This window comes from Trachurus japonicus, chromosome 16 (assembly GCF_045865225.1).
Source record: "Trachurus japonicus isolate A0001 chromosome 16, Traja_1.0".
Taxonomy (NCBI): Eukaryota; Metazoa; Chordata; class Actinopteri; order Carangiformes; family Carangidae; genus Trachurus; species Trachurus japonicus.
The window spans coordinates 12,314,206-12,340,599 of NC_140922.1; the positions used below are offsets into that span (position 1 = coordinate 12,314,206).

The following is a 26,394-nucleotide window of genomic DNA, read 5'->3' on the forward strand; positions in this document are numbered from 1 at the left end:
CACCTGTCTTCATATCCAACATTGTCAAACAAACGATTTCCTGATTTTACACACAAGTAAAATTTTCACATAACATCAGAGCAGTGAACTCATTGCTTTTAAGCTTTTCTCTGCAAGTTCATATAGCATTGTACATTTCACTGAAATACAATTTAAAGATTCTTATTAATCTAGATAATCACTGTAAAATATATTCTTAGATATACTATTTATGTTTCCAATCTATTTACATAGAAGTCATCCACCTGGACAGATATACTATTTACGTTTCCAATCTATTTACATAGAAGTCATCCACCTGGATATTAAAGTAATGACCATATGGGCTAGCAGTGTCTATGTGTATTTGTAGCTAAAATCTACAAAGTTATGTTTGTTTCTATGTCTCCTCTTGAGGACTTGGTTGATCTTTGAGTTCAGCTGGTCCCAAACTGTCAGTGAGAACAGGCACAGATCCTGGAGATTTGTCACTGAAAACCAGAGAAAAGAGTATTAATTTGTCTTGTTGAACTGTTTACAGGCCTATTACTTAATCAAACCATACAAATCATATCTTTCGTCATACCTCTCTCCATCTTTGTCTGTCTGCAAAGAAAGTTAGAGAAGACTATTAGCTCAAACCTTTATTCAGTCAAACATCTTTCAGCTAAGTGTAACGTTTTACCTTTGGCTTCTGTGACGCACTGCTACCTGTCTTCCTGGGTACCCCAAGAGTCTCAAAAGAATGACTCCGCACCCTGATGGCTCTCTGATGAAAGAAATTGGGAAGAACATCATGTAAATTTTAGAATAGTGAAAACAAGCTGTGCAAGTTTCTGAAACGTCATAAGCAAGGCCAACACTCACCTTAAAGTTTTCAATGAATCCTCCACTCCCCTCAGATGCCCCCCGTACACCTTCAGAAGAGGGGAGAGCAGACAGCGGTGGATCCCCCATCATGCACTGGGAACGAGTGGAGAGTTCAGCCTGCAAGCCCTCGAGGAGCGATGAACGAGTCCGGAGCTTAGTAAATAGGGAGGATGGAAAGGGGAGATAGACGTAGGGCAGAGAGATTAATACTCATGAGAAAACATTAATACAGTCAAAACACAGGTATTGTGCTCCTCCTACCTCTAATTTGCTGAAACGCTCAGACTTATAACAGGAAATCTCTGCATTGATGAGTTTGGTCAGAAGGAATTCTCTCATGACAGAGCGCTAAAAGACAAGGCAGCGAACCAAGACGTGAGAAGATTCTCAATCATAAATGTATTAAACTGTAAGAATTCAGAGCAGCCTGGATCATAGGGTCATAGGCTCACAGGTGGAGTGTAAACAAAGTTTATTAGGTAAATAATCAAAGTAAGGTTTGACAACAAGACAAGGACAGAAGCAGGCAGGTAAAAAAAGAAAGAAAGGAAAACCCAAGGCAGACAACATGATGAGACAAAGTCATTGTAGGAATGTTGCTCATCGTATTAGTTGCATGGCTTGGGGGGGAAAGGGTGGTGTTGAAAACTGAGAGGTTGACAACAGAGGAAAAATATGTTGACATTTTTCATTTGGCTTTTTGAAAATGAGAGCAGCCGCTTCAGGTTTTGTGTCATTTCTTACATCTGTGAAGATGGGAGGATGTGGGATAACCGGACCAAAAGGAGGAACATCGTCTCTGGCTGTGACACACACCTGCATAGAGGTTGAGAAGACTCAGAGAGCATGGCTGATGAACTGTCCTGGCTCATATCAAAATTAGATCAGCAGATCTGTATCAGTAAAGCAGTATAGGTTATGTCTGCTGATAAATAACAGCACTCAAGAGTAGAGAATGAAGATGTGTGTAAGAAAGTGTCCTTTCGGTCTTGCAATATGCATCATTCATTGTACAGGGCTCGTAGATTTTTCAACCTGACTGTTATTATTTCTTTCACTGCTGCTGTCTTTGATTTTCCTCAAATTTCTTGTCTCGTTAGCGATATTTTGTGAAAGGGCGTGTGCTAATGGTACATTTTTGGTAGAAATGTGGCAACAAGTGCATCCCACATACAGTATTTGAAAAAACAGACTGGCATCTTCAGACATTCAGCATCTTCACATTTTGCCAACTGTACAGTTACTGTTATTGGCTCGTGTCTTGGCTTGATGAAAATCTAGACTATTTCAATAAATACATGTTCATTTTTTTTTTAATCTTGAATGAATGAACATCAGCTGATGTAACAGCAGTCTAATCAGTCAGACAGTACAGTTAGTACAGGGAAATATCAGTACATTTTAAATGAGATGCTCAGCTTCGGCTGTAAAAAAAAAAAAAAAAAAAAAAAACTCACCTGGTATTCAGCTCCACCTGCATCTGTCTCCTCCTCCCTCTGAATCCTCCGCACCACCAGGAAACAGTGCAGGAAGTGAGACTTGATGACATCAGATAGAAAAGGGGTTTGGCCCTCCTGGTAGACCAGAGCTACAATGTCATTTCCAATGTGTCGTTTTCTTTGTAGCTGTGTGGGATGAGGAGGAGAAGGAGAAATGTGTGTCAGTATCTGTTTCAGTAACTTGACCCAAAAATAAGTTATGAGTCACCAGTGCAAAACAAGAGTCAGAGACCTGCTGCGGGTCTCCCTCTGTGAAAGGCAGTTTAGTTGCAACATGGAACATGATTTCTCTTCCATGAAAGGAAGTGAAGACTGCTTCACTTCCTGTCTGACCATGACACACATCTAGTCCACCCCTGAACCTGGGAGAAGGGAGCGACGAGAAGAAAACGTGTTATTTCATGTCCTCCATTATCATCTCAACAAAAACTTAACAACAACATCATGAGATACCCAGTAAAGCCTTGCAGCTGAATCGTCTCTCCCAGAATGGACAGGAACTCTTTAAACTCTTCACTTTCATCATTGTTACTGAGTATGTCCTCCTCGGTGAGCTAGAGAGAGATGGGTTATGTCTGAGAGTAGTCATGACATGATGCTATATGCCTGTGGTTTTTAAAATAGGGTGGACTTTGTAAAGTAAAGCACCGATCCTTACCTGCCCTTCCTTTTGGTACAAAACACCAAACTTGAAATTAGGAGAAACTCTGTGCTCATCAAATGCAGTGATGAGTTCTGGAGCCTGAAAGATTAAAGTAGGAGATCAATTTTAGGAGGAAAATATTTTATTTTTCAGTTAAAGGGATAGTTCAACATTTTGGCAAATTGGCCCATTGCCATAATCCCTATAGTTTTAGGAGTAAATTCGTTACCTTTAATTGTCGGTGCAAAGCTATTTTTAGAACGGCAGAGCAGAGCCGCGAGCTGCTCAGAGCTACGCTACGGAGGCTCATGGGATTTCTTGGTTTCCCTCATCAAACTCATCAAATACACAATCCAGCAACTCCAAAACGTTCTGGTGGACAAGTTGTGACCTGCACAATCACCACACTATGAGATAATAATGTAATGTTATGAGACGGAGTTTGGAGTTGTTGGATTGTGTATTTGATGAGTTTGATGAGGGAAACCAAGAAATCCCATGAGCCTCCATAGCATAGCTCTGAGCAGCTCGAGGCTCTGCTCTGCGGCTCTGCCGATCTAAAAATAGCTTGCACCGACAATTAAAGGTAACGAACCTACTCCTAAAACTATAGGGATTAGGCAATGGGCCAATTTGCCAAAATGTTGAACTATGCCTTTAAAATCAATTTTAGATCATTTAGGACATCACCTTGAGGTAGCTGACCACTTCAAACTTTGAGACTGTCACTCTGTCACAGAGCATCTAGAAAGATGTAAAGAGATGAGAAATGCCTGTTCATATGACGCTATATGACATTATTATTATTATAAATCAAACTACCCAAAACAATTTGACGTTGTGAAAATGAATTTAATAATGAATTCATAAAATGCTTCATGTGTTAATGCATCAATCAATAAAAATGATGATACTTTTGCAGCATGATATTGTGTCACGTCTGGATACTTTAGTAGTTTGGTACCTTTGCTAATTCAACAGCAGATGGGATGTTAGGGAAGAGGGACACGGAGAAAACACCATGCAAAGAGCACTCCTTCATTCTGTGAGACAAAATGTGCTTCACCTTCAGACATTTTCTAACAAACATTTCCAACATTGAATAATGATTCGGTACAATGGCCAAAAATCTCACTCAACCTTAGTATCACCCGCAGCTTATTCTCCTCTTCCTCTAAACACACAGAGAGAACCAGCGGCCCCAGAGATGGATCCACTGCTGTGAATGAATGATGGTACTAGAAGGGCAGAGCGACAGAAATAGTGCAAAAGTTAATAGTTAATACACTTAGTTTGAATATGAGGTAATTTGGTTATCTAAATAAACCTCTATGTGAAGTCTACTAACCCTGGAGCGGAAAAACTCCTGGTAGATTGTGGCCTCGCTGTCTCTCTCCATGAGGTCGTAGCTCTCTGGATCGAGGCCATAGTGGGAGGAGGTGGGACTCACATCTACAAGCCTCTCCAGTGAGGGGTCTACCCAGTAGCCCCCCAACTTTGAAGGGAGAATGAGCGGCAGTTCTCCACCTATCGTTAAAAGCGGAGACTAAAATAGACACAGAGAAGAACACGGTTATGCCGACGAGGGCCCGTCTTGTTCATTGTTTTGGTAAACAAATGTAATGGTTATCATGAAAAGGTCAGTGTCAACACACACACACACACAGGATTGCACCCGTATAAATAGAGTCTGCTCAGTGGTTTTATAGTCTCAGATTAAAGACTAACCTTCAGAGGCAACGGGAATTCACAGCGCTGCTCATCAATCCTGCTGCCCTGATGGACAAAAGGAACATCGATGATAAGAAACTTCTGCTGCTCAGGCATCACTGGATACACAAGCACAAGATCAATGGTACTGTAACTCACCTGCAGCTTTTCAATGATTTCAAACAGCTCTGTGTCCTGGTATGAACAACAGCACAACAGACATCAGACAGAAACGCAGACGGAGAGAAAGGGAAGGAGAAACATGGGCAGGAAGAGGAACAAGACAAATGACTCAGCCACAAGTGGAAAGTGACTTCTCCAGAAATGCTGTGTATGGAAATACATTAAGTATATTGAATTAGAACAAGCAGCGAAGGTGAACGCTGGACATAACAATGGTATCACCCTCTGGTTGCTGCTGGCGGAGAGGAAAGGCTTGCTCTCCCTGGCAGGAGAGTCCAGGATGTCCAGTATGTTGTCTTCTGCAGATTCAGGTCTGCAGCAACAGGTTGATTTACACAAGAAGAAAGCACAATTCATTGCTTCTCATTCAGTTCTCGCAGTTTACAATAAAGCAGGAATGTTAACAATGGAAATAAAACCTCACCTTGTCTCATCCCCACATGTGAATCTGTCCACACTGTAAACAAGGAAGTGAAAAACACTCAGAAAGGAGAACGTATCATTTCAAACCACCAGCATTATTTGTATCTAAAAATAATCACATGGGTTTAGTCTCTATAGCTGCTCAATTGACTTTTTGTAGAAGATGTCATTCCCAATATGAGACAAATAGCGTCTTTACTCACCCTCCATATGCCCCAAAAGTGAAACTTCTCTTCCTAGAGAAGGACGTGTCATTCCTCTTTTCTCTCTCCATGGCTTTGTTGTCACTGTGAGTGTTTGTACATGCCAGATTGTTGCCGAGTCAATCAGGGCTGGCTATGGTTGAATTAATTCACTCTATCATTCTGTCACTCCTCCTCCTCTCTGCCCCCTGCCTCTCACTCATTTAAGTTTCCCTTTCCTCCCCTCCCTGGTCCTGCTGTCAGTCAGACAGGCAGGCAGCATTAACCCGCTCATGGTTGCAGGTGTAGCAGCCATCGCAAACTCCAACAGCCGACATGACCAGGCAGCCTCATGCCATCGATCCTTGCACTTGAATAAACACTTGTGGTTTCCCAGACTGGCTGCAGGGCTTTGAGATATACTTGGAAATAAATAAAGAAATGGGTGAGACATTTTCTCCCGGACCAGTTACCCTTTGAGTCAGTAAGGATCATCAATTATTGACAGCACACACAGTGAGGGTGAGGAGATAGACAGCAGGGGAGGGTGAAGTGGGCCTCAGGAGAGAGAGAGAGGAAGACAAAAAGAAAGAGAGAAAAGGTGTGCATTTAAATGATGTCTCGAATGACACAGATTTGATCAAGTCAGTCAACTGTGAATCTTAATTAGATGGTTGGTGTAAATAATCCATACCAAACCCCTACAAGTGGGGGTTTGGTTTTAGGTGGTTCCCAAGGAGGTTGGAGCCCCTGCGAAGGATCACGAGATTAAAAAGGATAGAATAGAAATTTAATGGGTCAGAAGGAAAGACGAAAAACAAAGTTGGCAACCTGTCAACCCTGGAGTCAGCAGCTCCACCACCTCACACACAGTCCATATAACTGGTTTAGTATAATCATAAAACTACATTATATTGTAAAGGTTGATCCCATTGATGTTTATTTTTGGTAGTAAATTAACAGATACAGCAGACGTTTCACACATAAAAATGACAGTTTTACCGTTGTTATATGAAATGTAATAGTGTGAAAAATATTAAATTTTACAGTAGGATTTTTTCTCTGTCAAGCAGGAACAACATCAGACCAGCGTTATTATAACAATATAATTAAAATCCAGTGGATTATTATATCATAATATAATTTCATCTGTTTGAGCAGAATTATAATGTTGGGCTCATTAAGGTTTTTGTTGCTGTTTTTTTTTTTACTTATTTAATTCTTGGGGTAGATTTGTCTTTAACATTTATCTTTATTCAACTTTGACCTAACCCTCAGAAATGTATCACACTGCCTTTATTTTAAATATGACATAAAACTGATATAGAACAAATACCCCAATGTTTCAATGAAGTGCTAATCCTCTGGACTTGCATTTCTTAATTACATGTTTTTGTGTTTTTCAGCTATGATCACGCCCATTATCATGAATGGAAATGACTTTACTAAGAATCCCCTTCCCTTTCTCTCTCCCCAGCCAATAACGACCCATCCTCTCCTTATCAGATGGCCCACTATTAGAGGGCTGTGTGTGCCTGTCTTCAAAGCGCTCCTTATCAATTGGTTATTTATTTACAGAGAGCAAATTCAAATTCAAAATGCCCATGAATCCTCGATTTCACACAGTGGGTTTACAGTAGGTGGCGACCGCCGACCGCCTGTTAAAGGGTGTGCCATTGGCCACCTGAAACGTCAATCAAACTGCCTTGCGTTTTCATTGGTCCCGCTCCAAAACAACGACGTCGTAGCCCCGCCCCCTCATGGGAGTCCAGCGAGTGCCGCGGAAGTTGGTTTCAGGAGTCAGGACGGGATGTTGTTAATTTGCGTGAAATAGTGTGAAACTCGTCGACATTTCGCTGTGGGGTTTCCTGGATATTTTCGCACCCCGCTGCACAAACAAAACAACGGTAAGTGGAGGGTGCTGCAGTAATTACACATCGTTCGCTTTAATGCAGGAAAAAGGACAACCGAAGTTAGCTAGCTAGCAAGTTAGCAACGGTAATTAGCCACCAACGTCCAGGTCACCTGTCAATAAAACGTCAACTTTACTACGGTTCATTACCGATGTGATAGTCTTAACACCAATGCACGAATAAAAGCCAGTTAATTATTTGGCGATACAACTGAGAGAGAGAGTATCGGGTACAACTGAAGGCACACACACACCGACCGCACAGTGTGTGTCTTGTAGTAACAGTGAAGTTGTTGACATTAACGTTACCTGTCACCTCGCTATTATTACTGAGGTTTGTTTACCCTTTTGCTGTCATTGGGGCTCATGTGTCTTGCTTAAACCCTGTCCTGTACCCAGTGTGTTGGGACAAGATGTTGGAGTGTGGCATGCTGGAGCGGGACAGGCTGACGCTGAGGAGGCGCTCCGCTGTCCTCTGCAAGCAGCTGGTGGTGGACGAGCTGCTCATACAGTCGCTGCAGGCAGACGACATCCTGACCGAGAACATGGCAGAGACCATCATGGTATGTGAAGACCCCTGTTGAAGACACGATTATCCTAAAGTTGGAAATAAGTAAATGATCTGTCAATACAAATAATAATTCATTGACTATTAACCAGCATGCACCTGTAATTCGTGCCATCTACATGCAGCTCATCAGTGTGAGAGAAAGGGTTATGCTTAAAAGTCTGTGCTTGCTTGTTATGCTTCTCTCTTTTTTTCTTTTTCTTTTTTTCGTTATTTCTGTTATGGTAAATATACTAACACTTTATTTCATGAAATTGAAATCACTATGTGGCTGAACAGCTTATTATTCAAGTCCACAATGTTACTCCAATGCGTTATTCCAAAGCCGTGGTGGAAACTTCTAATCACATCAGATAAATGATCCTCTCTCATGCTCTTACATGTCTCTTGCAGTTTATTTTTAAATGAACCCAGGTACAAACAAATAGTATGTAAAATAAATCAAACTGAAACATGGCTTTTCCCGCTGTGCTGTTAATATATTACTTAATATTATAAGTAAGTAATATGATGTAAATGTGGCATTATAAGGTAAATAAGGGGTCACAGGTAGATATTGTTTAATTCTAAGGGGTTACTTGTCAAATGGGTTGAGGTTTTTAAAGTAAGAGATGTTTTTGAGAGAAGACAGTTAACAGCTTGAAGATATCTCGTTTGAAGATATATATCCCATGATAATGAATAATGTTCCCTTTAAACAGCCGAAGCCTTATTGAATTCTGGTAGACAAATGTTAGTGACATGGAGAGTCGGCAGTGGGTGGATGATACATACAATATTGGGGACGTGACAGGAATAAATCAGATGTTCCCTTACATTTAGTCTGTGTCAGTGATCTTGTGTTTTCTGATCTGATCACCTCCACTCCAGGTCGAGCAAACATCTCAGAAACGAAGCTGGCGTTTGCTGCAAATCCTTCCAAAGCGAGGGCCCAGAGCCTTCAGCAGCTTCTGTGCAGCTCTGCAAGAAACCGAGCAGCAGCATCTGCGTGACCTGCTCATACAGTCACCAGAAAAAGTTGACAAGGAGACACATGCAGCTGTGAGTGTATACATCATTTCACATCTGTGTACATCACCTCACACACACGCAAAACTATACAGAGCAGATTCTTACAAGACTTGTGTAAGTGCAGTTCTCAGAGGGTTTTATACTCACACAGATGATACAGCCAGAGGAAGAGCAACAAGGAAAGGCCGTGCAGACAGAAAAAAAGGGAGAGGTGAGCAGAGGGTTTAAAAGTATTGCAGCTATCGTCACAGTTTGAAGTTACAGAAATTCACAGTTTGAAGTTATTGAGTTCTAATAAAGGTATGCTCCAGTAAAATGGTCTTCTGCAGGTGTCCTTATTAGACAGACAGGAAAAGAGCGAGGTGAGCAGCACCACATCATGCCCAGTCCAAGAGTCAGATCTCTGCCTACCCTCAGAGTCACCATCACCCAGAGGGTTGGTCCCTGTCAGGGAGGAGGACAGGAGCAAGGAGAGGCAGAGGATGAAGAAAAGAGGAAGAGATGAGCAAACAGATGTGAGAATTACAAACCACATCCATCGTACATTGCCAACCAGATGGCCTGCTGAGGTAGTCAGACAGCAGGCAGGAGTTCTCCTTAATAGTTAGGTTACAATTGCAGTTGTCATATCCCCACAACAAACAACAGCTGCTGCTGCCACTGAAGGGAACAAAATCCCTCATTATCTGTCTAATACCTCTTGTGGTTTAGCAGATAATATTTTGTCTTTAATCATTTGTACATGTGGTTAAATTTCAGAAATCTCCCCTCCCTCTTCCCACCCAGGAGGGTGTTGCAGCCAAGAGAGCAAGGACACATGGTGAGTGCTACTGCAGCGTGGCCTTCATTCAGGTCAAAATAGGTCCTTTTGTGCCCGGTGTTGTTGTCAATATTATTCCGTTTCCCTGGAGATATTGGGCGGTGACTGGACAAAAGAGTTTGTCTTTTGAGTTTTACAACACATGTAAACGAATACATGTCAACACAAAAACATTCTCTGGTGAACAGCTGTTTAGATGAGTTCTGTCTGTGTGAGCTGCCTGTTACGTGATCGTGTCACTGAGAGAAGTGTGGGAGTGCGGCTGCTCCAGCGTTTGTCTGCTGTCTGTACCTGCAGGCACCACGCCCCGAGAGTGACTCATTCACAGCAGTGTAGTACAGCGTTTGTTATCACACCACCGTTGCTGACGACTTAGAAATGTGCATCAGCACTTTCATTTGTAACAAGCAGAGGTTTTTGATTGTGCTGGTGTGTTTGTGTGTCCCGCAGAGTCCATGGAGTTTAGTCTGGATGCAGACAGTCCCATCACCACTCCTGTGCTCCCGTGCACTCCTGACTTTTACCTCTCACATTGCCACCAGGTAAAATACTTCTCTTCATCAACAGGTTTTCAGCAGCTTAACTGGTATGTTTTACCTGTGGCCTAACGAGAAGCACGTCATACATCCTCAGTGCCAAACCATTCTTGTGTTTTTTTGCATGTTTTTTTTAACTCTTCCACCTTGATCCTTCACAGTCTTACAGAATGAATTCATCACCGCGTGGCTTTGCCCTGGTGATCAGCAACGTGACCTTTGACAGTTGTGCTGCTGCTGACCTTGACCCCAGGAAGGGAGGTGAAGTCGATGACGAAGTCCTCAGGAAGGTCTTCACAGAGCTGGACTACGCGGTTGCTGTCCACAGAGACCTCACTGCTCAGGTAACACACACACACACGCGCATACCGGCTCAGTATGAATTCACAGGATGCTTTTCAAAATGTGAACCATCTTATTTGGTCGACGCTTATGATGGCATACAGCAGAGACGTGTTTGCTAATTGCCCAATAATAGATAAGACTATTTGACTCTGAGTGCCAGCATTTTCTTTATCTTATTTTGTTGAAAAAATGAAAAGGGGGAGCTGTCAACGTAAGAGGAACCTTTTCAACTTGAACTGCTCTGACAAAGTCACTTAGCCAGTATGTGTAGAAAAGGAGCTCTGTTTGTCAAGGTTATTGAGCCCAGTTCCCATCTTCACTTCTGTTCAGTGTGGCAATCTTAAAGCAGAGTAAACACACATTTTGCATTTCAGACATTTCATTTGTTCTGAGAAACTTGTGAAGCATGTCTGCTGTCATTGTCTTGCTCAGAGACATGAGTGAGAAGTGGCTCTGAGAGTGAGAAGACCTTGACATTAAATTGCTACTGAAATCTTCTGGGTAACCACTCACTTTCCTCACCCACCACTTCTGTATTGAAAAAGCAAACTGCAAACAGAGGCAATGAAGCCTTAGACACTATAATATTTCCTGACCCCTCCTTTCTTCTTCTTTGTGTAGGGTATGAGGTCGTGTATTGAGAATTTCTCCCGACGACCAGAGCACCGGACCGTGGACAGCTGCGTGGTGTGTCTTCTCTCCCATGGAGTGGATGGAGCCATATACGGCACAGACGGACAGCTCTTGAAGGTGTGACTCATGAATATTTTTCTTTCCTGATGTATGTAATGTCATACAGTGATTAAGCTGCGCGTTCTTTTCAGACTTTTAACTTGTATATCGTTTGGTCATTTTCAGCTGGACTGGGTGTTTGAGGCCTTTGACAATGCACACTGTCCACTGCTGCAGAACAAACCGAAGATGTTTTTTGTCCAGGCATGCAGAGGAGGTAAGATGTTATGATAAGGAAGATCATGGAAAAGAAATAAGAGATGTGTGTTTTAGAGACAGATATCTGATCATCCATCCTGAAAGCACAAAAGTGGACTTGAATAGACGGACGCCAGCGTGTCCCTCCACATGTCCAGATGTTGTCTCCTCTCACCCTCTTGGATACTGACAGATGGCCTGTGTGGCAGTTTATTATCTGGCATCACAATGTGTCCACTTCCAGTGTTTGTTCCAGGCTTGAATAGACAGAGTTCAATGAGGACAACAAAAGTCCATAAACACGATATTATGATATTATTACTTTATCTCATGCACCTAGCTAATTAGTCAGTTCTTGTGATGGAGGTCATGGCCTGACTACACTGCTCATTTCGCCCCTGGCAGCCCCTCAGGAGGAATCCTAATTGTCATGCATTTCCTTGCTCCACCACTGAGCCCACTACAGGTGTGCTACTGAAAGGCCATTAGCCGTGTTTGGCCAATACCTATGTAAATAGCTTCACTAATAAACCAGTAACTGTTACGTCCCAGTGTTTGGGGCTTCATGGATTATTTAAAAATGACCTACAGTAGGTGAAGGTTTGGGTTCCTGAATTCAAACTTTGCTCCTCTTGAGTAGGCTGAAGTGGTCAGGCTGTTCGAGGGTTTCGTCACGTATTTGAGGCCCAATGAGTTTTTTCACCAAGGCTCATGAAGTTCCAATACTCAAATAAAATTATGGATCTCTATTTGTATGAGTTGATGTGATGATTACAGAATACATTTTTGAGTTGCTGGTTCATCGCTCAGCAGTAACACTGTGTTTTTGCCAGGGCTCTGGTCAAGGCCACCTTAGTTTGAGTAGTTTTGCTATCAAGACCAAATGAAGCCAAATTATGTTTGAGAGTAAAGGAAAAAAACCTGTTTAACTCTCGATATCAGCTTAATAGAAACCTTCTTTTCCTCCAGATGAGATGGACTGTGGCGTGGAGCAGATAGACGGACCAGGGAGGACCTGCTCCCCGAGCTGTGAGCAGCGAGATGCTGGGAGGGAAGGGCAGGGGGATGCAGACTCCAGACAGAGAGGGGACATGGGGAGGCCCAGGATTAAACTGCCGCAGCGCTCTGACATGATATGTGGCTTCGCGTCTCTCAAAGGTCAGAGAATTTGTAAGTTTGTCCCTTTTTGTTATTCTGGGATGAATTTATTTGTGAAATGTACAATGATTTTTAATTACCGCAACTGAAATGTGTAAATGGAAAAAAAAAAAAAAATGTGTGGGCAAATTAATGAGGCAGTGCAGATGTGCAGTAATGCATGCAACAGGAAAATGGATATTTACAAGCTACAATTTAGTCACTGAAGCAACATTTCAGCCATGAAAATCACATCAGTGTGTGGGCTACCTGTTATTTCCACCCCATAATACTGATTTTATAATGCTCCTGTACCCAACTGGAGTTGAATGTGCAGTAATTTTCCACCAGTAATGCACGCACAACTATGTGAAAACCAACACGGATGATATTTTTGGCAATTAGGCACACAAGTGTATGAGAGGAAAACAATCTTAAAACTGTATTGAATTAATTTTGTGTCGCCCATTTTTGTAAGTGTTTAGTCAGACAGTTATAAAACAGAGAAACAATTCTTGTTGGAATCCCTGTTTAAAGATGACAGTCCAGTATTTTCTTTCTTTGTAAATACCAGACACCACCTTTTGCTTTGTTTCCCCACATCTCATCTCAATGTGTTAAGCCTTTATTGTTTGGTCTCTTCCTCCTCAAGGCACAGCAGCCATGCGAAACACCAAGAGAGGATCCTGGTTCATCCAGGAACTTAACACAGCACTCCGCCTCCGCGCCAGAGACACGCACCTTGCAGACATCATGGTGCAGGTGAATATAGACATTCTTTATGTTAATATACTAAATGTAGTGTAATTTATGCTTTCATGGATTTAATTTTCTCCTTTCATCCTTTATCTCTCACCTGCTTCTAGGTCAACGGACGTATCAAAGAGCGAGAGGGTTACGCCCCAGGCACCGCCCACCACCGCTGCAAAGAGATGTCGGAGTTCACCAGCTCGTTGTGCAAAGACTTCTACCTGTTCCCCAAGTACCAGCCCCAGTATTGATATATGCAAATATGAACATGACGGTGATTAACACACACAGACCATCATTCCTTGCTTCAAAGCATCTCAACAAGGGCACACATCTTCATTCCACGCCAAATAATGGCGCACACTCAACCCCGTTCCAACTGTTAAAACTTCACATCCAAACAGAGGATTTATTCATTCACGTTTTCTTTGTAAATACTGCCTCCACACATACACAGACATGCTCATGCACATATCCTGGAAAGGAAAAAGGAGCAAGTTTATGTTAATCTACATGTGCTCGAGAATGAGCAACATATTAGCATACAATATATGCATTTATCTGTGTGTGTGTGTGTGTGTGTCTATGCCAGTTAGATTTTAATCCTTTTTAGGAGACACATTTATTTTTTTGTTTGTTTTCTCATTGCACACCTCCATCGAGCTTTCACAAGTCTCTCTTTTTAAGCTGTATTTTATACACAGATCTATTTTTGTGGCTTAATTTTATATGAAATTGTTTTATAAGGATTTTGAATCCTGTTTTCTTTCCATTGTACATACTGTTTGTTTAAAAGTTATTTCTTGTTTTTAAGTGAAGTGACAGGCAGGGGGCAGCACAGCAGAGAAAAATCCATTTCATCATCTCGCTTTCATCAATATTATTTATGTCCTGCAGTTCAAAATGATCTTTACTGTTATGAATGCAGATCGTTTTTATTTAGCTGCAGACTCAGACTCTGACTCAGCTGCAGTGAGGATTAAAAAGTAAAATCATAGTTGCAGGTTTGAACTGCCCATATTAGAGCAGCTCACTGTTTTTTCTTCACATAGCCTCATGAAGCAGAATATACCTACAGGGCAGCTCCGAAACAAAATCTTCGTTTTTAGTCATTTTTCATGATCTTTCTTTGCCTTTGCCTGTAGATTTTGAACCAGCAAAAAACAAAACAAAACAACAACCTCAAATTTAATGAAGACGCCAACTGAAGCTGTTACTGTAGATGTGTCCATGTCAGGGTGGTGGGCTGTCAGGGGAATGTGGTGCTACTTGTAGGTCATACACCTACTGTATGAACTTCGACCTTTGCTCTAACTTTGACTCCTGAGGTGTTTCTGCCAAATGCGAGTGCTGCACACTCAGTGCCCCTTACTGTATTCTGGTATTATTTTTAGTTTATCTGATGCAGTAAGGAGGACAAAATGTGTATTTTTTATGTCTTCCACAAACTATTTTCAGTTTCCTACAGCTGCCTGTGCCATGTGAGGATGATCTATTTGACACATTTAGGACCACGGTGGTGCTTTCACAGTATATTGTACTGCTGTGGCTGTCAACCCCCCACACACACTGAGGAAATCTATTTCTTAAGGCTGCGCAAGCATTGATGTTTCCCAGAAAAGGCCTGAGCAGGCTGAGTGTGTTTAGTTACAACAGTGTTGTCGTCGAAGAAAGAAACAGAATATATGATCGAAACAGTATTGATCGGGGACCATCTGTAAACAAAGACACTTGAAGCTGTGTGCGAGGAGCTTATGATAGAGTTTACCCTCTCATGGAGTGTGTTCGCTCTTCACTGCTTCTGGGTGTTATTGTAAGGAAATATCATTTATAAAAGAAAATGTCGTATAAAAGAAGTTCTGCAGGAGCGATGTTTGCTGCCAAGTTCTGCTGAGGTGCAGTGTGGGGGGGGGGGGGATTTTTATTTCTGTCAACACCAGTGACTGCCAATATACTGTACAATAAACAGGCCATGGTTTTTAAACAAGACACTTTTCAGTATGTTTTCTTAAAAGCTGCGTGTTTACATGTGTGTATCGAGGGTGCATGCGTCTGCTTTTAGTTGAACCCTGCAGAGTGAGCGTGTGTGAGAGTGTGTATGTGGCCTCTGCACAAATGTCCACGGCGGCTGCTCCGGTGCATGCTACGCTTTATTTGATCCTCCTTGTTGCTGTGTTTGTGTGTGTTGTTCCCGGCGTACAGCCCGTCCCCTCCGTTCTCAGGTATAGTATAACTAGCTCCCCACTATTCCGCTGCGCTCAGGTCTCTCCATGCTGTGACTGGGACGTATGTATCTCTCTTACACTGCCCGCTGCCCAGTGATAATGTTCTTAGTGTATCAGATAGAGGCCCAGCCAGCTGTCCACAGTCATTCTCCCATGACACACACACACACATACACACACGCACGCGCACGCCGACGGCCGTCAGAGTAACACATTTCTCGCTGGCCTCCGGTGTAGCTGTGAGATTAGCCTGTTATGTGCTGGCGTGTGGACCACAAAGCAGGGCGGGGATAAGAGGGATCTGCGTGTGTCTGTGTGTCTTTGTGGTTTTCATAATGGCCGCCTGTCTCATCAGCATGAGAGGAAGAAGGGAAAACTCCCAATGAGTTACAGTCGGAGACATCTAGATGAACTTATCAGAGAGGGATGAGCTCTCTCTCTCTCTGTGGGGGGTGCAGAGCAGTGGTGGTGGTCCGACCTGGAGGCCCGGGGGGGTGAGGGGTGGTGGGGGGGGGCTTTTCAGCTTTCAGGGAATGATGAGCAGCACATACACACTCTCAGCTCTCTTCCTGTGTTAGCTCCTGTTGACATCCGAACCTGCTGCTGCAGAAGTTAAGCAATATGGAGATCACTTTACCGTTATGAGCATTTTTGGGGTGTGTGTTCTACCGTGGGTGGGCACATTCAGCGCCCCCCACCACCACCACCACCTCTCCCACCCTCCAATACCCCGAGGGAGCGCTGCCGTAGCATGTGAGCGTTATGGGGATTGCCTTGCATCATTGGCTGATAAGGTGTGAGCTGTCATAGGGGTGTCGTGTGCACCTTCCTGCTCACGTTGCAGGGGCAGCCCTATGGGGGGGTGCCCTCCCAGCCCCTGCCCCCGCCCTCACCACCCCTGTCCAAACAAGAACAGTCCATCCAAACACACACACACACACACACACACACACACACACACACACACACACACACACACACACACACACACACACACACACACATACACCTAATGGCCGGCTGGCAGGGAGGGTGCTGCTAAGGGCAACAAGTTGTGTGTGTGTGTGTGTGTGTGTGTGTGTGCGTGTGTTATTAGGTGTCTGCAGTTCTAATAAAGGAAAGGGCTGTGTCCTTCACTGCCTCATCAGATGGCTTTACTCTGCTTTGTCCGCCTGTCTGGTCCGTGTCTGTGCGTCTGTCAGTCCTGCAGTGGAGCTGGATGGCTCGCAGCCTCTGGATCATCTGGAGAAGAGTGCGGTCGGGAAGGACCTCATCTGCCTCTTTCCATTATCTCTGTGTAGCGAGCTGTGTGTTCGAGAGTGAGTTCACGGGAGAGTGAGAAACTCAAGAAGATGTTTTGCGTGTTTATTTCGCCGGCTGTAAAGTGTGTATACAGTATATAAGTGTGCGAGAGAGAGAGAGCGCGTGTATGGTGTTGCCCACGCCACTGGAAATGCTGGGGTGTCCAGCGAGGTTATTTTTGGATCAGTGACAGCGTGTCAATGGCTGCAGATGCGTCGCAAAGGAAGGCTCTGAGATACCAACAGACCCTGGTAGGACTTTACCAAATCTTCCTCTACCTGTCTGCCGTCCTCTGTGTCTCTTAAAATGACCCTTCCCTCCACCATCATTTAATGTCCCTTCACCTGTCTCTCCATCATCTCTCCATCTACCTGCCTGTCAGTCTTACTCTATAGCTGTCCTTCCCTGCTCCTTCCTTATCTTCCATAATTCTTTCAAACCTGATTTTCCTCCACAACTTCCCTCTGGTCATTTGTTTTCATCTGTTGCATCCTTCTTCATCAACAAGCAGTGCTTTCGGTCTTTCCTGGCTCTCTCTGCTACATCACACGCAGCCCTCCCAGTGGCCTCGTGTTGAATCGATACTCTTTATCTTCCTCCTCCTCTCTTTTGTTTACTTGAACAAGATTTCTCCAACTTTATATCAGATTTCTTCGAACAGCCCTCAAACACATAAACAGTCTCCGCTGGTTTCACACTGCCCACGTAAAGAAACAGTGAGTGATAGATATAATTGATTTTATTCATTTTATTTATTTATTTGGTGTGAGAACACTGAGCTCTTATTTGATCTCTTGCTTTTGGTGATTCATTTAAAAAAATCTTTATTATTTATTATTTTCTTTTGCAATACCTAGTTTATATTCTAAAGCTCTATATATCCCTTTTCTCCCCTTTCTGTATGGCTTCTCAAGCTGCAGCCTTGTAAAGTCATTGCTGTTTTCATGTGTTGGTGGATATAAATACCTATATACAAGAAACCTGAGCAGACAGGTTAGATGTACGTGTTGAGATGAAGTCATGTCACTATATCCCTCCGTTCATCTGTTTAAATACTCATCCTAAATGATGGCCATTCCTTCCAGGAGCATCTTGAGATGAGATGTCTGCTGGTGTTTCACCACCATCGGCTTGTTTTTTAATACTCTGTCCAATCACACCTGTTCTACGGATACGACTCACAGCATCGGGTTGTTGTTGTTGTTGGTGGTGGTGGTGGTGGTGGACGATTTGAAGTGTGTCCATGTCTGGGGTTATAAAGTGTTATTTTCTGCAGAGGTGGTGAATTTTAAGATGGAAGAATGACAAATACATGAGCAACTGAGGTGGGAGCAGCTGGGGTGCGCGTGTACGTGTTAAAGCAGCCTGAGCAACTGTCAAAGTGAAGAGGAGCAGTGAGAGAGTGTCAGCTCCTCTTCTCCTTCGAGAAGATGGATGATTGCCCAAAGCAAAATCTCTAATCCCTAACCCTCCTGGAGCCTCTCGGGGGCCCACAGGTCAGATATAAATAAGAAATCTCAATTAATCCCACTATTTACAGGCTTAATGTCTCTCTGCAAAGTCACATGTCACTCAGGTGTGAAAGCTGCGATGGCGTCTCTGTGTGTGTGAGAGAGGAAATTAGAGCCTTGAAGGATTTGAGGAGTTTATGTGTAGAGCTGTTAATAGATCGCCCTAATATAATTTATTTATTGATCAGGAGCAGGATATGGCTGGTGTTTATTTTCAGGTTGATGATTTAGCCGGCTAAATCTTCACAGATGCACAGTGGTGATGGGAGTTAATGTTAGATGTCTGCATTTTCAGTAATTTTAGTGAGTGCTGCTGAGGTTAAAACAGGGTTACGTTTGGTTAAAAGAAGAGTGTTTCATTAGATGTTTACTTCAAACGTAACTGTTCAACTGCATTTAGATAATATAATATTTCACCTTGCAGGGCTTCAAACTGATTTGTAGTTCTTTAGATGCTGTTGAAATTAGGTTTAAGCTCCAAAATCATATTTGAAAAAAATAAAAAATAAAAATAAATAAATAAATAGGAGCAATAGGATTGAAGAAAAAAAAAAAAATCAAATAAGTTAGAATAAGAAACAGTGATTATGTAGTTGTCTGTAATTTCCTGATCATTTTCTAGACAGTTTCCTGGAAAGAACTTTGTAATTTGATACTAATTATAGTGAAATGTCATTTAATGACAAGCTCCACTATGATAATTATTCATAAATCCTTTACATGTTGAATTGCTTCTTGCCTTTAAACAAATTGCATATTCAGCTGATCTGCTGTGCTCTGACTTAGAGAAAAAAAATTAATTGTAAGTTACTAATAAAGTGTTTGCATTAAAGCACACAAACACATCCTTGTTGTGTTTAGTTCTGTCTAATGGACGCCTGGTTAACAGCTGCAACATTTCAGTGAAGGATCAAATGTCCAGCGGCTCATGTAGAAACGTTGCATTTGTCATAAATTTAGTGTTGACAGTTTGTAAGACTTCAAAACTGCCTTTGTGGGTAATTAATCAATGTCTACACTTGGTGACCTCTGTATTTGGTACATCTACACAATCTAATGCAATACAATACAGCAGCAACAAGTCTATAATGTTCATTTTGTGTTGTTGACAGAATTGCCTCTCAAATTCATGTAGTCCAGCATAATGTCATTAATATATATATTTTTGCAATAATATCATTAGGGAAAAACTCTGTGCAGTCCACTGTAATGTGTTGGACAAGCAAAATTATATTATTATATATTTTTGCATTTATGTATATATATACATTATTACATATACATAATATACATATTTAATATAACTATATGATTTACACATTTCCAACACATTACAGTTGAATGCACAGGTGTCCCAAATAAAGTGTAGTTACAAAGTGCTTTAGTGGAAATATCATTATAAATTAAATTAGGAAATTACTAGAAAATTATCCACAAATGATGGACCTGTGAAATAAAGTGTTACTTCTACAGTAAATACTGTTGTATTGATAGTTGCACAGTATTTAAATCAGACATCTAAAAAACTTTCACTCATCAGCCAGTTGGGGGGACAGTTTTAACGCAGGCGTTGGACACCTCTGACCTGGAAATGACCAAACTGAGTTTGTAAAGTTGTGTTAATTACTTCCAAGTCACACAGCCGTTGTTGACCTTTGACCTTAACAAGGAGGAAGCCCACTCTGTGGCCTCGTGTCACGCAGACCAGACACGCGGACAGACCGCTGCCTGTGTATACACCTGGTTGTGTGTTACAACCTGTGTGATGGACATGGTTAAAAATGAGGTTGTGTGAGGAGACGGGTCTCAGTCAGTGAGAATGTCAACAGCAGTGAAACAGATCTCAGAAGTCTCAAATGTTACAGGCTACTAAAAGAGATAATGTTCACCTGCCAAATGTCTCACGGACTGAAATGACTGGGATGTAGACGATTAAGCCATTAAACTTCATACGATATCGCAGTCACTTGATGTGTCTTTTCAATTACGGCGGCGGCTATAATGTAATAATTAATCTGCTAGGTGGCGTATCAATAGCTACAGGATGAAGCACCATGTTAACGGCGCAACAGTGTCAATATCTTGTCATTGTTTTTGTGTAAAGGTTAAAGACCTCCATCTGTCTGCGCAAGTGGCCTCCTGGGAGAGATGGGCCGAAAGAGAGACAAACAGCGTGAGAGAGGCAGAGGTGTGGAGAAGTGTGTCAGTGAACATTGGGTCACACTGCTGCTAAATTTATCCACGAGTAAGGTTTCACCTCAGGGGTGGGGGGGTAGTGGTGGTGGGGGGGGTTTGGATGGATGGGGACAAGGGGTGGTGAGAGGGAAAGTTTGAGGGGGAAGAGTGAGGGAGAAACGTGAAAGGCTGCAATACAAGAGTTCAGTCGTAGGTGAGACGGCCTCTGATATCAAATGTGTGGCAGTGGCTTACAGGGCTATAAAGTGCTGAACTGAATACAAATCAGGGGTCTCATTTCCCAAATGCATCTTGGGGCTATGGTGATCTTAACTCTGGGACCCAGATCAAAGGAGACTGCAGTAATTTTCCTATGGTTGGCGCTCAGAGTGACCCTCGAATATGACTAATGACTCTTATCTGGCCAATAAATTAAACCATAAATTATATAGTCGGGGAAAAAAAAGAAAGACTTGAGTTCAGTTAATACACGTTTATTTAATAATTCATCTTAATATGACTGAAAGAAGTAAAAAATGAGAGAAAGTTTGTGTCAAAGTATAAAACTAAAAATTATAAATTTACACATAGCGTTAACTCTAAACTCAGTCCATACTAAATCTATTTACATTTCAGGTTATGTGTAAAGTAATAACACAAGGACAGCTTCATCTGTCTTCATCCCATTTTTAATCTTGGCTCCAAAACGTAACAAAACACTCCACACATTATGCATCACCTTACAGGCTTACCTCGTATCCCTCTGCCAATCTCAACCATCAACTTTACAGACAAAGTAAATAATATAGTTCCAAGTTATAATCAATGAACAGAATGTATTATATTTATATTGTCTCTACTCTATGTCAGTAAAGCTGAGTAAAATTGTTTTCTGAATGAATCTTGAAAATACATATCTCTCTTCAGATAAAATGTCCTCATCTCTGAATGGTATGAAAAATAAATAAATCTCATCTCACACTCATAACACTGGGTTGTCTTGATGGATCAGTGACTTATGTCATCAACACTGTAACTCTGTCAGTGGTTTGGGTCTGATCCAGGATGTTTGTTGCATCGCCCCCCCCCCCCCCCTCCTTGTTTTAACCTAATAAAAACAAATAGTGTCCAAAAGGATGATGCTGACCTAAAGTAAAATCTAGACACTAACAGGCAGTGTATGAGGAGGAGAAATGTCTTATCCAACTCTGTCTAATTTAACTGGGTTGGATTTGATAATAAATTATAAAACTTCTTATAAATTAAATATATTTTTTGGACTTCTCACTGACTCACTTTAAAGAAACTTAAAGCTGTTTCCATGCATTGAGTTACAGTGCTGAAATTGAAATGTTGAATGGTCTTTTCAAGCCAACAGTGATGCTCAACATTCAGGGCCAGCAGTCGTTTCTAGTGACAAGAGCATTCAGTGCCAGTAAACTAACCATTATATAAAGTTAAAGAAAACACTTTGGTCCAACAGACCGACTGAACGCTGCTGTTTTTCACAGATAAATGCAAATGAAAACCAGCAGCAGCAGTCTGGTCCCCAAAGACCCAGAAACCACGTGAGAAGTTCTTGGTCAAAACAGAACAGCAGACAGTGACCCAGTTTAAGTCCCAGGGCTGGAGACCAGATAGACAGATGAAAGTGAAGACCAGAGTCCAGCTAATGAAATGTCAGTACTGATACTGGCTTATCCAAATTAACTGTAAGGAATAGATATATCATATAGACCTTTTGTAGGCAACGTCTTTGGCCTTATTTTTCTTAATTCAAGATTACTTAGCTTTTATTAATTGTTTCCAGTCAGGTGTGATGTTTAAAGTGGCTGTCATCTGATATTTACTCATGCTGTCACCTTTACTGCAAAAATGTAGGACATTTAGTTTCCTCATGATCCATTACTGTCATTACTTTAACTATATCTTTTATTACCACATTGGAGGAGTCACTGCCAAAATAAAAGTGTTTGTGTACAAAACTAAATGTTTGCCAGAACAACATGATACTGTGATCTGTCCTCGAGCCCAGTCAGGCTTTAGTAAAGCATGTCTCCTATGCTAAAGGCATTTAAAGTACAGAACGGTATTATCCACCCTGTCCCATATAATGTTGGTAGTATGGTTATGGTCTGCACCCAGTTAGCAGGTATCATTTTCATTCCTAAGGCCTGTGTCCTTGCCGCTGCTGCTGCTATCATTTATGTTTCTGCAGGAATCTGCTGCATTGGCCGCCTGACTGATAATCTACCCACTGAATTAAGAGCTGCTGACAATTTATTGTCAAACTTCAAGTGTCTGTATTAACCTCTACTGCTTCCCTCCTCTCTCTCTCTCTCTCTTTGTGTGTGTGAGACTGACCATACCTGTCAGTCACTGAGGTCTGTACTGTATGGAGGCAGCAGGTAACAGGTACAGTCCGTGTCCGTCACTCTGGCAAAGACAGGAAAGGACAGATGTAAGACAAAGATATCCAGAGAAGGAATTACAGTATATCAGAGACAAGAAAGAGAGCGAGCAGCGACCTGCAGAAGGAACATCTAACAAGATGAGGGAACGGATCAACACTTTCGAGACAGTTCTCAATATAGATCAGTTTCTGGTAAGGTCAACTCATTTTTCTGTATAGTGAGATGTCTTTTCCAAAGTTGGATCAGTTTTTTTTCCAAGGACTCCTGCATTTATGACTTAAATGAGTTGTAGAAAAAGGCAGCTTTTGTACTGTTTCTTGCTTGTTTGTTGGCTTTAAATTTCAAATTTCATGGCGTTGCGAGACTAAATTAACTGTAAAGCAGCGTTAGAGAGGATAAAAAGGCCTCCACGGTTGATTTTTCCTGGATTACTTGGTGTGAAGTTTGAACCGCAGGCTCATACATAACACATGGAAGTGTACAGTTTGGTTTATTTTGCTCCTTTGGCTGCGTCGACATGCCTTAATTAGAACATGACAGCTTGAACAGTGTTTGGACGAGGCATGGAAATGTTATTGTGCTGGTTAATTAGTGTATGCATATGGAGACACGCGCTTGTGGAATGTGCGTGTTGTGTGTGTGTGTGTGTGTGTGTAAGAGAAGGGGGGGGGTAATCTCCTGATCTGTCCGTCAGTGAGCGGGTCAGATTTTATCATTAACCTTGTGCTTAGGGACAGCACTTTATTGTTGTAAGGCCTCACATGAACACACAAACTTCCTTTTTCACACACTTCTAAACACACAAACACAAACTCGACATGCTCAAGAAGCCACACAAACACACACAACAGATATTTATGAATATGCAGTGCTGACTCCCTCTCATAAGGGACGCAGGAATGTGCGATTATTTTTTTAATTAACTCTCAATGTCACAGTGCCCTCCAACCTCTGTATCTATTAGCAGCTCTCACTATGACTGAAGCTCTCCCTCCCTCCCTCCCTCACTCTCCATGACTTTCTTCCTATGAGCCTGTTTCTGTTTGCTTTTTGTCTGTTGGTTTAAACTTGAAGTTGTCTCTCATCTCTTTCTTGTGCCTTTACAGTCTGGATTACCTCGTTAAAGCCAGCACGTAAAAGGCAGATTCATAAATGAATTCAAAACTCTCGACAGCTCACTGGCAAAATCTAACACAGAGTTTTGTAAACCTAACAAAGCCAGAGAGGGAAACGTTTGCATTCTTCTGTTTGCTTCATCCCGTGAGACCTGCAGTAAGCACAACAGTAAAAGCTTTAGTTGTTACAGTGGAGCACAAGAAACTAATAAGGACAGGTGAGCGCTATACAGCACACATGACTACTTTCATGTGTCGAGAGAGTCAGGAAGAGAGGGGAGCAGGAAAGTAATAAGAGCCACGAGGGACGGCAGAGGGAACCTTGCTGTGAGTAAATTAGTTCACATAGAGGAGGACGAGGAGCGGGGAGCGAGGGCGGGGGTGTGCTGTGTGTCCTCTGGTGCTCTTGACTTGGTGTGGGAAGGTCATTGGACAGTTAGAGAGTAAAAAAGATGGGAGCAACTATGTTCAGAGCGTGTGAAAGTCAGCGAGAATGGCAGCTACTGGTGTAATTTCTGGGCCTGGTGTGGCTCAGCAGTACAAGGTTACACGGTGACACAAAGGCAAACAGGGCTGAGAGATGGAGACTCAATAAAGTCAGCTGATAGAGTCTCAGTGAAAATTAGTCTCTCTCTCACGCTGTCAGATCTTTGTCTTTTTTATGTCTGTTTCACTGCTTCAGCTTATTTCCATTTTGACTTTATTAATATTTACTGGCAATGTATCAGGGTTGCCAGTAACGCTGCGACTTTTTCCGTTATCAATAAATCTGCCATAGTTTTTACAATTCCTCAACTCTATGAATTGACTAGAGTGATGAATTCAGACGTCAGTGAACTGACTTGATAAAATGGGTTTTGAGGGGCGGCCAAGAGTGAATGAATTGTACAGTAATATTAATTCAAAAATGTAAAACATTTGCAGATTCATCATTGAATAAACGAGTCAAATAAATTCTGTAAATGTTGGCTCATCTCAATGGGTCTCATTCATTAATAATAACAGTTTAATTTACATTATTCTTCCCATATTTAACTGTAGTCTTGAGCTCTGTTTAATGTAAAATAAACGTATATAGCAGTGTTTCCCAACCGTTTTTGGCTTGTGACCCCATTTTGACATCACAAATTTCTGGCGACCCCGTCAATCAAGATGCGCCAGGTCAGACATTTTTATATGCTGCATTTTATTTGAACTCGATTATTATTGTTGAGAAAGTGAAAGTATAGAATACCGTTGTTTAAGATTATGTGTGGTGTTTTTAATCATACTTTTTTAAAAATCAATTACTAGACATTTCAGGCGACCCAATTTGAATTCCAGGCAACCCCACGTGGGGTCCCGACCCCAAGGTTGAAAAACACTATATATAATATAGTTATCATATTATATAGTTTTGACATACAAAGACTGGATAATATTAAATGTACATTATATATGTCTAAACAACAGCATAAAGTGACTACATATAGTTAGTTATACTACTCCCTCACATGCCACATGATGTGTGTTTTGAAATACACACACACTATACACACAATAAAATCACAAGAGATGTCAGAGAAATACAGAAATTCAAGAACAAGTCATCTACAACACAAAGACGTGAAGATATTAAATGGAAAATATTGAACATGTAGAAATGTTGTTTATATTATGTGACTGAGACCTTGGAGGTAAAAGATGAAACAGCAGCTCTCTGACTCCCTGTGAACACTGCACAGGTTTCTGTGCTGCTGTACCTGGTTTTGATGGCGTCTGGTGCCAGCGTGTGTTTGATGTTGTTGATGGATTAGGTCTTTGGTGTTAATGTGTAGTGCAGCAGTGGTGGTGGTATCTGCAGAGTAGGACAGGAGACAGAGCAGAGACAGAGCTGCTGCTGCTGCTGCTGCTGCTGCATCATGCTGAAGACAACAGATGAGGTTCAGGTAAAAACAGACGGCCGCATCTGGTCGGGACAAACTTAATGACACACTCCAGGCCTTTTTCTTTAGGCTCCAGAGGTTATTTTATGGATCTGATCATTTTGATTTTAGTTTTTCCAATTATTGCTGCAATGAGTAGTTTGAACAACCATGTTGAGTACATGTTGAGGACAACAGTACACAAGGTATGATAATCAAATTATTTATGTAGAAATTCACTTAATTCCTC

General features: G+C 41.9%; 3 protein-coding genes across 8 annotated transcripts in view; 2 read left to right on the forward strand and 1 right to left on the reverse strand.

Moving 5' to 3' along the window:
• Nucleotides 1-215: 215 nt before the first annotated feature.
• On the reverse strand, nt 216-5,787 carry rap1gapl (RAP1 GTPase activating protein-like). The gene is made up of 19 exons (XM_085801550.1): nt 5,511-5,787; nt 5,309-5,341; nt 5,107-5,197; nt 4,861-4,896; nt 4,720-4,767; nt 4,340-4,537; nt 4,132-4,229; nt 3,956-4,034; nt 3,682-3,735; nt 3,007-3,090; nt 2,802-2,902; nt 2,581-2,710; nt 2,307-2,474; nt 1,594-1,665; nt 1,111-1,197; nt 847-1,002; nt 665-748; nt 566-585; nt 216-470 (listed from the first exon to the last, which is right to left on the reverse strand). Exons 1-19 carry the CDS (start codon nt 5,579-5,581, stop codon nt 380-382), a joined length of 1,701 nt encoding a protein of 566 aa, XP_085657676.1. The 5' UTR covers nt 5,582-5,787; the 3' UTR covers nt 216-379.
• Nucleotides 5,788-7,251: 1,464 nt separating this feature from the next.
• casp2 (caspase 2, apoptosis-related cysteine peptidase) lies at nt 7,252-15,482 on the forward strand. 6 transcript variants are annotated; one of them, XM_085801551.1, is made up of 13 exons: nt 7,252-7,396; nt 7,801-7,964; nt 8,840-9,010; nt 9,132-9,191; nt 9,310-9,549; nt 9,740-9,800; nt 10,251-10,342; nt 10,498-10,680; nt 11,303-11,431; nt 11,540-11,630; nt 12,581-12,781; nt 13,401-13,510; nt 13,615-15,482. In XM_085801551.1, exons 2-13 carry the CDS (start codon nt 7,815-7,817, stop codon nt 13,747-13,749), a joined length of 1,623 nt encoding a protein of 540 aa, XP_085657677.1. In that variant the 5' UTR covers nt 7,252-7,396; nt 7,801-7,814; the 3' UTR covers nt 13,750-15,482. The 6 variants fall into 6 exon arrangements, with proteins under 6 accessions (XP_085657677.1, XP_085657679.1, XP_085657680.1 ...); XM_085801553.1 differs by having other exon boundaries at nt 12,581-12,769; XM_085801554.1 differs by having other exon boundaries at nt 9,310-9,495.
• Nucleotides 15,483-16,728: 1,246 nt separating this feature from the next.
• The window catches only part of LOC146971913 (chloride channel protein 1-like), a 28,244-nt gene continuing 18,578 nt past the window's right edge, over nt 16,729-26,394 (forward strand). Inside the window, exon 1 of the mRNA XM_085801531.1 lies at nt 16,729-17,276. Coding sequence (XP_085657657.1) covers nt 17,226-17,276 — 51 coding nt within the window. The 5' untranslated portion in view covers nt 16,729-17,225. The remainder of the gene's footprint in view (nt 17,277-26,394) is intronic.

What these genes read in the sequence shown, in the direction of transcription:
- rap1gapl (XM_085801550.1), bottom strand. Translation starts at nt 5,581, where the DNA reads ATGGAGAGAGAAAAGAGGAATGACACGTCCTTCTCTAGGAAGAGAAGT. An exon ending in ATCCTCCCATCTTCACAGAT is followed by an intron (nt 1,198 to 1,593) that starts GTAAGAAATGAC and finishes CTTGTCTTTTAG; the next exon opens with CGCTCTGTCATGAGAGAATT. An exon ending in AGCGTTTCAGCAAATTAGAG is followed by an intron (nt 1,003 to 1,110) that starts GTAGGAGGAGCA and finishes CTATTTACTAAG; the next exon opens with CTCCGGACTCGTTCATCGCT.
- casp2 (XM_085801551.1), top strand. Translation starts at nt 7,815, where the DNA reads ATGTTGGAGTGTGGCATGCTGGAGCGGGACAGGCTGACGCTGAGGAGG. An exon ending in CAAGAGAGCAAGGACACATG is followed by an intron (nt 9,801 to 10,250) that starts GTGAGTGCTACT and finishes TGTGTCCCGCAG; the next exon opens with AGTCCATGGAGTTTAGTCTG. An exon ending in ACCTCTCACATTGCCACCAG is followed by an intron (nt 10,343 to 10,497) that starts GTAAAATACTTC and finishes GATCCTTCACAG; the next exon opens with TCTTACAGAATGAATTCATC.